Source organism: Colobus angolensis, unplaced genomic scaffold (genome assembly GCF_000951035.1).
Source record: "Colobus angolensis palliatus isolate OR3802 unplaced genomic scaffold, Cang.pa_1.0 Scaffold6, whole genome shotgun sequence".
Lineage (NCBI taxonomy): Eukaryota > Metazoa > Chordata > Mammalia > Primates > Cercopithecidae > Colobus > Colobus angolensis.
This window is the reverse complement of record NW_012119598.1, coordinates 654,772-666,802: the sequence shown is the minus strand read 5'-3', so window position 1 is coordinate 666,802 and position 12,031 is coordinate 654,772. Positions and strand designations below refer to the sequence as shown.

The window sequence follows — 12,031 nt, the reverse complement described above, 5'->3', positions numbered from 1 at the left end:
TAGTAGTAGTAGTAGTAGTAGTAGTAGTAGTAGTAGTAGTATTTTATTTTTAGAGAGTCTCGCTCTGTCACCCTGGCTGGAGTGCAGTGACACGATCTCAGCTCACTGCAACCTCCGCCACCCGGGTTCAAGTCATCCTTACGCCTCAGCCTCCTGAGTAGCTGGGATTACAGATGTGCACCACCATGCCTGGTTAATTTTTGTGTTTTTAGTACAGGCAGGGTTTTACCATGTTGACCGGACTGGTCTCAAACTTCTGGCCTAAAATTATCTGCCCACCTTGACCTCCCAAAGTGCTGGGATTATAGGCCTGAGCCACTGCACCCAGCTGGTTATTACATTATTTATTTAAATTTTTTCACATGGATTTAAAATGCTCATTAGCTCAGTCATCTGCAGAGTTGTGTCTAGACTTCACTGTATTTTAGCTTTTCAAAGTCTTATTCAAGGATAATGAACTCTACTAGTCTTTCTACTTTATTTGTCCCTTCTTACAGTTGAGTTGTGTAGATAGGTTTTGAAATGTATTGAAATTGGGTTCTTTCTCAAATATGTTTCTATACCCTTTCAAAGTAAATACTTGATCAGAATAGAGGTTGTTGCAGGTTTCTTAGTATCTAGTTATTAAGGATTTGACTTGTGCCTTTGCAAAGTGGAATTTTCTAGCGAACTTCATCTGTAGTCAATTTATCGGGGGTAGGGAGGCCTTTCTTATAGTGGAAAGGACATTGAAGACCATCTGGTCCAATCTTATGTTATTTCTCCAATTTGAGGCACAGAAAAGAGTCTGAAATCAGGCGCCTCAAATGCCAGGGCATCATGCATTTACCTGCATCATGTTGTTTCTAAATGATAGAATTTGCACTGATTGGGCTTGATCCTTGTCTGAAAGAGAAATTAATATTTGAACTTTACTTGCTTTTGCATTAAATTCCCAAAACTATCCTTTCCTGAGAGAATAAATTGTATTTAACGCATGAAGAAAACGGGATCCAGGGGATTGTTATATTTTATGAACTTCAAAGGGAAGGAGACACAAGTAGTAAAAAGACTTTTTGTTGTTGTTGTTACATCTAATACCATTTGGGGTTCATCTGAATCTTCTGTCAGAGAGAAACCAACTCCTTAAGGGTCCAAGTTAGATTGAAATTCCATTTTGAGAGAAACAAGGTTGGAGAGCCTTGAGATCTGCCTCCATTCCTTGGTTGCTGATAGAACTGGGAAGAGCACTAGCATCTGAGCAAGGCACAGTTTTCGTGTGGGGTGTTTGTGTGTGTCCACGCGCATGTGCATGGAGGGTTTGTTTTTTTCCATTCCTTTCAGTAATGTGTAAAATGTGGATAAAGCATTCCTCCTATGTAACTTTATCACTTAATCTGTAGCATAGTCTGAAAGAGACATTCTAGCTAGTTTGATAATCTGAGTGAAAGCACATTAACAACTTCAGGTTTTAAAACATTATATTAGTTGTATTTTATGCATTTCCTTTAAATTTTATTTGACTATCTTATAGACAAATAATAATGCTGTTGATTTGACTCAACCAGGTATCCTTCATTCAGATATCTCTCCCACTATATTTTTGTTTTTTTGAGAGGATGTTGTGACTGATATGCTTCCAAATTGCACTTAGTATATGGTACATAATAGGCACTCAGTGAATGAGTATTAGCTTAGTGAATATAGTTTATAATAAGGCCTTGCAAAATCTTGAAGTGCTCCATGACTATCATTAGTTTAGAGAAAGTTTTGAGATTTCTTTTCCGTTTATTTCATCGAATGACTTTGTTTTGCTTTATTCTAGAAAGTTCCCCATATTTTCTGAATGTGTTGAGAGTAGTTATCAGCTATCATTTAATTTTGTTTTGTACCATTTCTGCCACTATCCCTGAATGGCCATTTCACAAAACACTGACTCTTTTAAAATCCTTTTATACTGCTGTGAAATATAAAACAGATGACTGCTTACACTACATAGAAGATGAACATTAATAAACAGTAAGTTTTAGTAGGGTTCTATTTGGAGGCTTAAAAATATTTTCTGTTATATGAGATCAAAGTAAAATACATTTAATATTTTCTTAAATTTTTAAATTTTTTTCATGGAGCAAAGTAAATATGTCCTACATTTTTGCAGAGTTTCATCTAAGGAAGGAGAAAGTTAGGACAGGTTGAGCATTCCTAACCCCAAATCCAAAGTATTCCAAAATTGGAGACTTACTGAGTGCTGACGTGATACCACGAGTGGAAAGTTCCCCTGGCCTCATGTGATGGGTCACAGTCAAAACTTTGTTTCATGCACAAAATTAATTAAAATGCTGTATAAAATTACCTTCAGGCTGTATGTATAAGGTGTATACAAAACAACTGAATTTCATATTTAGACTTGGGTCCCCTCCCTAAGATAATATCATGTATATGTAAATATTCTAAAATATGGAAGAAAATGTGAAATCTGAAACACTTCGGGTCCCAAGCATCTTGGATAAGGGAGACTCAGCCTGTAAAAGCACAGTGGAGTTACTTACATTTAGAAGTAGCTGTTGCAAAATGTTAAGTGAAATTTTTTCAGAAGTTGCCTTTAACTCTTGACTATTCTTAGTATGTTTATTGTAGAAAATATGAAAAATGTGTATCATTTCCACAAAGAGTAAAATCAAAATCATCCCATAACAGGAATGAAGACCAGTCTGTGTGTGTGTGTGTGGTTTTCTCAGGGATTTTTGTTTTGTTTTACAGAATGAGACTCATGTTGTACATATCACTTTGTAGTGTTTAGTTTTATGTACTGTCTATGTTTTCTCAGGTTGAAATATTGCCTCCCAGTCAGGGAGATGAAGAGACTTTTGGAACCACTGAGTAGAAAGGGTTACTTGAATAGTTGGGAAGAACATATTCCGTCTTATAACTTAGGTGACAAGGTTCAGTAAACTTGTGGCTTGTGGGAATAGCTTATACTTCTACCAGTAGTATGTGACTTTGTCTTTTTGTCACTAAAACAGTGGTCATTATCACATTTTTAATTTTTTGTTCATTTAAGAGGAAATATTATTGCTTAGTTTTGGTGGTGAGTGGGGGGAATGTATGTATGTGTGTGTGTGTTTTGTTTTCTCAGGGATTTTTGTTTTGTTTTACAGAAGGAGACTCATGTTGTACGTATCACTTTGTAGTGTTTAGTTTTATGTATTCTCAGTGTTTTCTCAGTTTGAAATACTGCCTCCCAGTTAGGGAGATGAAGAGACTGTTGGAACCATTGATTGGGTTACTTCCACCTTTTGGCTCTTGGGAATAAAGCTGTAATGGGCATGGCTGTACAGACACCTCTCTGAGGTCCCATTTTTCAGTTCTTTGGGATAAAATCCGGAAGTGGGATTGCTGGATTATATGGTAGTTCTATTTTTAGCTTTTTTGAGGAATCTCCACATTGTTTTCCATAGGAGCTGCAACATATGTGTGGTATATATTTTTAAATCTTTATTTAAATATACACCGAAAAGTACATAAAACACTAGCAGATTATTACATAGCAAACATTTATTTAGGTCAAGAAACAGAACTTCCCAGGCTTCCACAAACCCTTCTCTTTTCCCTTCCTCTCCTTTATGAGCCTGTCTTCTTACAATTATTTTGGCCTGTAGTTTTAGAACTTTGAATAAATGGAATCCACAGTTTATCCATTATGAATAATGCTGCTGTGAACATTCTTACTCATGTTATTTGCTGTACAGTCATGAGTAGAATTATTGTGCCATAGGGTAGGCATTCACTGTTAGCAGACATCACAGTAAAAAGTTCTGCTAATTTTATTCTTGTGAACAGTATATAAATTTTATGGCTGTTCTACATCTTTGCCAGTGCTTTGTGTTATATTATCGGTCTTTTAAAATTTAACACTTTGTGGGTGTGAATTAAGTTTGTATTTACTGCTTCTTTTTTTGAGACGAAGTCTTTTTTACTTTGTCACCCAGGCTGGAATGCAGTTGGTGCAATCTTCGCTCACTGCAACCTCCTCCTCCCATCAAGCGATTCTCCTGACTCAGCCTCCCTAGTAGCTGGGATTACAGGCATGCACCACCATGCCCAGCTAAATTTTTGTATTTTTAGTAGAGACAGAGTTTCACTATGTTAGCCAGGCTGGTCTCGAACTCCTGACCTCAGGTGATCTGCCTGCTTTGGCCTCCCAAAGTGCTGGGATCACAGGTGTGAGACACCACATCCGGCCTTGTGCTTACTTTCGTGATTCACATTGAGATTGAGTTGTTGTTATGTTGTTTTGAGACAGGGTGTTTCCGTGTTGCCCAGGTTGGAGTGTGTAGTGGTGCGCTTACAGCTCACTGCAGCCTCAGACTACTGGACTCAAGTGGTCCTTCCCACTTCAGCCTCCCCAGTAGCTGAGACTACAAGCATGCACTGCCACATTTGACTAATTTTTTTTTTCTCTTTTTTTGGTAGAGATGGTTTCACTGTGTTGCTGATCTTGAACTCCTGGCCTCAAGCAATCCTCTGTCTTGGCCTCCCAAAGTGTTGGGTTACAGGCATGAGCTGCCACTCCTGGCCAGAGCTGCTTTTTATATTGGCTATTTGGATATTATCTTTTGGAAGTGACTGTCGAAATCTCTTATAATTTTCTACTGTGTTGTGTGTCATTTTTCTTACTGATTTGTAGACTTTCTTCTCACTTTTTGCAGATGAACTCTTTTTCAGTTACATTTGTTGGAGGAGCCAGGGGCAGTGGCTCACTGTAATCCTAGCACTTTCCGAGGCTGAGTTGGGCGGATCACTCGAGCCCAGGAAGTCGAGACCAGGCTGGGCAATAGAGGAAGACCCCATTTAAAAAAAACACACACATACACATTTTGTTAGAAGTATTTTTCATTCCGTGACTTGCCTTTTCATTTTTTTGAATAGTATATTTTTATAAATAGAGATTATTAATGTAATACAGTTGATCAGTATTTTTCTTAGGGTTACCGGTTTCTCTGTCCTCTATAAGAAATACTTTTCAACCCCAAGGTCCAGGAAATTATTCCCATTACCTTTTAGAACTGGATGATTCGTACTGTAGCCACTAGATCCATGTGGCTATTTAAATTAATGGGAAGTTGATCCTGTTCTCTCTCCCCCGCTGCAAGACCCTGTTGCAGTGGTCCCTGTCTCCATGGCCCTCTTTAAATAAAGTTAGCCTTACCACCAAATAAATAAATAAATAAATAAATAAATAAATAAATTTAAATTGGTAAAAATAAATTGTAGAATTAACTTCCTTAGTTGCAGTAGCCACATTTTCGGAGCTCAGTGTGTGCCTAGTGCTCAACTTGACTAGTGGCAAAACCATACTGGACAACACAGATACAGACGATTTCCATCATTGCAGAAAAGTTCTCTTGGGTCATGTTACCCTAGGACTTGATTATTGTACCTTCACATTTATATCTCTTATTCAACTGTAATCACTTTACATGAGTGGTTTAGGGAAGGGGTCGAGCTTCATTTTATTTCCTATGAATACTCAACCTAACACCATTTAGTGAAAAGACCATCCTTTCCCCATTGCCCAGCAAGGCAACCTTTGTCATCATTTAGGCCTGTTTCTGGGCCATCTGTTCTGTTTCATTGGCACATTGGTCTATCTTTGTGCCAGTACACAGTCTTTATGACTTTGCTTTAAAACTTGGTTATGATGCCCTTCAGTGAATTCTCTTTGCATCTGTGTTGAAAATGTGTGACACTGGTTTTGTGTCCTGTGTTTCTAATGTATGTAAAGTATGTGACATACCTCATTCTAAGTCCTGCTTTGAAAATCTTTATTGAATGCCTGTTACATGTGCCAGGTACTGTTATAGGTGCTGGGGAATAAAGCACATCTAAACTTACCGTAGAAACTTTCATGCAAATAGATTGTATGGTTAGGAAGATGATTCTCATAGTGATCATAAAGGCAAGCAAGAAAAGAGAGGGAGGTGAAAATGCTGTGCAGGTAAAGCCAGTATGAATTGTTGAAGGATGTGTCACAATTCTGTATGACTGTAGGAGAGGTTTTTAAAACAAAAACGTTGTTTGATTTTGATGCATTCTCATTTGAGTGACTCAGTGTTGAGTATATGGTTATGTTTCTTTTATTTCAGGCTTGCTCACTGTACTTTGTTTGTGCAGGGAACAATGCTATCATGGTCATTATGATCTAAACATCCCCTCCCCAAGTGTTAGGGAAAATCTATTGCAGCTCTCTGCAGTCTACTGTCAGTTACCACTTATACCCATGTTTTATAGCCTCTTCTGTTTGTTACTGCTGCTGTCATTTCTGCCATTACTCTTTGTCCTGTGGACTTGTTTTTAAAAGTTCTGTTATGATAATTTTAGTAAAGTTTCAGAAGAGAGGAGGGGCTAGTGCATGTGCTTAGCCTGGCATCTTGAGCTTTTTAGACAGAATTTTCTCCTTTTATGATACATATATTTATTTCCTGTTGCAAAGAGATGGAATTTCTTGCAGTCCATTGAAATTGCCATATACCTCTATGATTTTGTTTTTGGATTCTGTAAGAGATCATGTTTAGTAGACTCATGTTGTCTACCGGAAGATGTTCATGTTCTGTTTCAGAAAATATTTCTGTAGTTTTGTGCTTTTCTTAACTCATCAAATACAATGTGTGCCTCGCCCTTGGCCCTTCATATTGCTTGCCTTAATTGTGTAGACCGTAACCAGTTTCTACTTTGACTGAAGTTTGACGTACACAGGTTACTTGATTGTGGGGATTCTGTCTTTCCCTCTACGCCCTAGTATACATGGTGCTATATACTATAGTCTCTTTAAGTGTTAGATGAAAAACCAGTCTAAAACACAGGGTTTATATTAAAAATCGAGTTGCCTGCTTAATGGTATTGTGGTTTCCTTGTAGAGTGTAATGATAAACTCTGTGAGACTGGGTGAGTCATTTTAGGTAGAAGATGTGTGGAGCTTTAAAGTGACACTGGAGTATTTACATATGTTAATGGCATAGGCTGTCTAATTTGGTGTGTGGGTATGGTGATGAGACCAAGGCTCTGAGTCTGATTTTTACCCCTTGTGTGTCCCCAATATGTGGATCATTTTGTGGGACACTGCATTCTTAACACTGGCAGACTTGCCCTCTAATAACTGATACTGCTGTCCGAGGGTTTAAATACAACCATTCATGAATGAACAACCCAGATCGTCAGGCTGCTGGAAAAAAACAACCCAAAATGTAGACTTTGAAGATGATTCGGTGAAGTTTCCTTTTGATACGGAGAATAGTAATAGGCTGTTTTTATTAAGAAGTCATAAACATTTCACTGGATAACTCACTTTTACTTAAAATAGTTGACTGTCAATAATAATCTCATTCTTTTATTTAAACTTTTTCCATAGGTGGTTCTTTGAACTAGAGTTTTAAATTTTTTTTATGAAAATGTTTTTAATCGTGTGATAAAAGATGAAATTCTGAGTATGATTATAATTCTCACTTTTGCTGAGATATTAGTGCTAACCAAAGTAGTTCACAAGTAGTCCCTTTATGAGATAGCTTAAATTAGGTTCTTTCAAAGTGATACTAAATGAAATTAGTCATCAGTGTGTGCCAGGTTCATAAGATGAGAAAGCAAATTTAAGGCGAGTAAGTAGTTGTTGTAGGGTGCATGGGGCTATTGCTGGGTGGTGCTGAATATGGACTTGATTGGTGACAAAGCTGTCTGGAACAGCAGTCTTGGGGTGGGAGGCAGGGGTCAAATGGAATCCCTTCATTTATAAGGGATCCCAGTTGTTTTTTTTTTAAGCTTTCAGCAGCAAAATAACCAAAAGGCAGGCATCAGAAAGGAAAAGGACAGTACATCATATTATAACAGATTGGGGAGTTGACCCTAAAGTGGGCAGAGAAAGAGGGTGTGCCTCCTCTAGCTCTTTCTGGGCAAGCCTTTCTTTAGTCATTACTCTTTAGATGAACTCCCTTATTATGGGTGCTCAGAGTTTTTTTCATCAGTATGTCTCTATACCATCAAATACATGAGTAAATTAGCAATCAGATTGATCCATATTTAACATCATTATTTTCCTAATGAATTGAGCTTATTTATTCAGTGTTATTTAGCCTTTTTTCCCCCTTAAATTTTCTCATTTAATCCTTGAAGGCCTTTAGAAATATAAAAAATAGAATATAATTGTATAAAGACACAGCTAATGGGCTATCGAGAATTTGCAGGGTCCTTTGGAATTGATTACATATTTGATTATTTTGAAATACTTTTCAACAATGGTCCATATATTTTTGTTTTCATTTTAGAACAAAATCCAGTCTCATAGCAGAGGAGAATATAATGTTTACAGCACCTTCCAGAGCCATGAACCAGAGTTTGACTACTTGAAAAGTTTAGAAATAGAAGAAAAGATCAACAAAATTAGGTGGTTACCCCAGAAAAATGCTGCTCAGTTTTTATTGTCTACCAATGGTAAGTATATGTATTTTCTTTCCATGTGCCCACTGTGTGTACCTGTTGCACATAATCCTGTAGACTAGGAGAGGAATCATTTAACAGAGATACTTTTTTTTTTTTTTTTTGAGACAGAGTCTCGCTCTGTCGCCCGTGCTGGAGTGCAGTGGCCGTATCTCAGCTCACTGCAAGCTCCGCCTCCCGGGTTTACGCCATGCTCCTGCCTCAGCCTCCCAGGTAGCTGGGACTACAGGCGCCCGCCACCTCGCCCGGCTAGTTTTTTGTATTTTTTGTAGAGATGGGGTTTCACAGTGTTAGCCAGGATGGTCTCGATCTCCTGATGTCGTGATCCACCTGTCTCGGCCTCCCAAAGTGCTGGGATTACAGGCTTGAGCCACCGCGCCTGGCCTAACAGAGATACTTTTAAAAAGGACTTTTTTTCTATACAGAATATAAACTCTACTTTTTTACTGTTCACTTGCAGTTTTTAGATTCTCTGAAAGATTCTCAGATAGCAATTTTTTGTTTACTACACCCCCAATTTGTAGTGAAAAGAATGGACTGCTATACCATTGGATTTAGGTCAGGTACTATTTCTGCTAGTTCTCAGTCTCCTAATCTTGGGCAGGTTACTAACACTGAATTGAATTTTCCTCAGCAGCAAAGTAGAGATAGTAATTTTTTATTATAGTATTATTATGAATATTAAGTAACTCTTTACATATGTCATGAGTACAAGTGCTCAATAAATGTTAATTTATTCCTCCTTTTTAAGTGTTCCTGAACTCTACACAGAGTATTTCTAACTGCAGATACAAAATAATACTCAAAGGAAGGTCTCCATTCAGATCACTCTTCTTACTTGACCACCTATTAGCATATTGCCTTCTTCCCAGCAATCCACATGGCTGGAAGGAGATTCCTCTCCTACTGTTTTACTTGCCCAGGGAAAGGTTTTTGTTGTTTTTTGAGACAAGGTCTGTCGCCTAGGCTGGAGTGCAGTGGTGTAATCACAGCTCACTGCAACCTCGACCTCCCCACCTCAGTCTCCTGAGTAGCTGGGACCCACAGGTGCATGCCACCACACCAGGCTAATTTTTTAAAAACATTTTTTGTAGAGATTGGGTCTCCCGATGTTGCCCAGGCTGGTCTTGAACTCCTGGGCTCAAGCAGTCTGCCCCCCTCCTCAGTCTCCCAAAGTGCTGGGATTACAGGTGTGAGCCACCATGCCTGGCCCAAGAAAAGTTAAGTGAGGATTAAAAGTTAGTAATGACTCTACCAGAATTTGAAATCCTTTATGATAAGTTGGGTTCCAGCTGTAGTCTATACAAATTTGTGATTAAAACTTTTTTTGAGGTTGGTGCTAGGGTGAGGGGAAACCTCCTCCTATTTTCTCATTCCCTCACTATTAATTTAAAAAGCAAATTTTAACACCTAGACCATAACCATTTGCAGAATATAAACTTAAATGACTTTGGGGATGAAATAGGGGAAGAAATTCAGCACTTCCTCCATCTAATTGATGCCCTTGGTCCACAGTATGAGTTCTTAGAAATGCTGTTCACGAATGTCTGATGCCACCAGTGTTGGCCGCCTCTTGGATGCCCAGTTTTCTGATCATGAAAGCTCTCCCCAGCCAGTCCATTGAGATTCGTACCCTCTGCCTTCTCTCTTTCCACAATAAACTGCATTCCCCTCTCTTGTCCTTATTAGAAGAACAATAAACAGAAGTAACTATTTAAAGCCTGTAACTCACAGCAGCATGGGTGGAGGGAACAGTTTACTCCTATCATGTGCTAGCTTCTAGTCTGGGGTCAGTTTTAATTTATATGGTAAACTAAGTTACTTCAAATAGCTTCAAATATTTTGTTCTTTGACATCAGATGATATATAACTAAACCATTTATATAATTTCTACTTTTAGAATAAATGTTCCTAGGGAAGTGTGTTGTTAACATTTTATATATTGGAATGTTTTGTGGCAATTTATTTCTTACAGGGCTACATCAGTTTTTTTATAAAGATGACTTTTTAAATGTAGGCTGAGGTCAAGAGAATAGTTTAATGAAGCCCTGCATGCTCATCATCCACTTCCGACACTCCTCAGTTCACGGTCAATTTGTGTCTCGAATCCTTCTCCTTCCTCTTCTCTTCAGTGTTATTTGGAAGCAAATCCCATTTCAACTTGTGTGGATTAAATCTTATTTGAAGACATTAGAGAATGCGTTGTGGATTTTTGTTTTTTGTTTCTTAACACTAAGTAAAATACAACTAACTGGGGGCTGCATTTTTTAATGCTAAAAATAGTGCTTAATAATAGGGTCCAATGTGGAAGGATAGAGCAGATTATGACAATCATAGGAACTGTTGTGTCTGGGTATGATGGGAAAAGGATGGGAGGAGTAGGACTTTATTTGAAAAACTAGAAGGAAATTTAGAGAAAAATGTCAACGTCTGTTGATTCTGAGTGGTATCTTTTATATTTTGTGTATTTTTCTCTGTGAGTTTTTTCTGTAAGCATAGTACCACCACCACCCTCCGCCCCGCGCCCCCCCCCCCCCCCCCCCCCTCCCCCCCCCCCCCCCCAGTTTTTTTTTTTTTTTTTATGAGAAGAATGAAAATTGGTGTGAGTAGGAACATTCATTTTCTTACAAGCATGTGTCCTGGCTTCAAACAAGGCCCCCCCCCCCACCAATGTAATGGGGTCTACATAAAAACTACGACTGTGGGAGAAAGGTGGAAAATAGTACCAAAGTTTCGAGGTTTGATTAACCAAAATTAATCTTATAAAAATCTTTTCATTGGCTTTCCATGATCATTATATGAACTGAGTTTCCCAGATGATTTTTATTTAAAGGACCTCATAGTCACCTTATAACTTGAGTTAATGTTCCTTCAAGTGTTTTCTCTTTCTCTTTAATCTTCTTTTGCCTCTCTGAATTCTCATTAATTCCCCTACGTGGCAGAAAACATGAAACTGACCTGTTGACCATGAGTCTTACATATATAAATAATATAAAGTACACTCATAAATAGGATGTGTCTTAACTGCTTGATAAGAAGTTTTTAGGGTCTTACATAAAGCTGCATTCTCACAAAGGAAACGGCAGCATGGTTTTCCCTGCTCACACCCTCTGCTTGTGGTGAGAGGAACTCTCTTCTTCTGCAGCTTCTCCAATGCCTTTAGTTATTATTGTTGATAATTCAGGGGAACACCACAGAGTGGTGGTTTCGGAAGGAACAGATCTTGAGAATCTAATAACCCCTCCACTGAAAACTGTGTTTTTACATAGTCTTACATAATGGAGTTTGATTATTCTCACATACCTTGTCTTATGAGCCAATAAAACATCACTGCTATAGAACATAAGGATTCCGATTTTTTTTGTTTTTTTTTTTTTTTTGAGACGGAGTCTTGCTCTGTTGCCCAGGCTGGAGTGCCAGTGGCGCGATCTCGGCTCACTGCAAGCTCCGCCTCCCGGGTTCACGCCATTCTCCTGCCTCAGTCTCCTGAGTAGCTGGGACTACAGGCACCCACCACCACGCCTGGCTAATTTTTTTGTATTTTTAGTAGAAATGGGGTTTCACC

The 12,031-nt window shown here is 38.4% G+C and overlaps 1 protein-coding gene across 1 annotated transcript in view; it reads left to right on the top strand.

Moving 5' to 3' along the window:
* Window positions 1-12,031, top strand: part of PPP2R2A (protein phosphatase 2, regulatory subunit B, alpha) — an 81,006-nt gene that overhangs the window by 55,284 nt on the left and 13,691 nt on the right. The window contains exon 4 of the mRNA XM_011962590.1: window positions 8,295-8,460. Within this exon, the coding sequence (XP_011817980.1) occupies window positions 8,295-8,460 (166 nt within the window). The remainder of the gene's footprint in view (window positions 1-8,294; window positions 8,461-12,031) is intronic.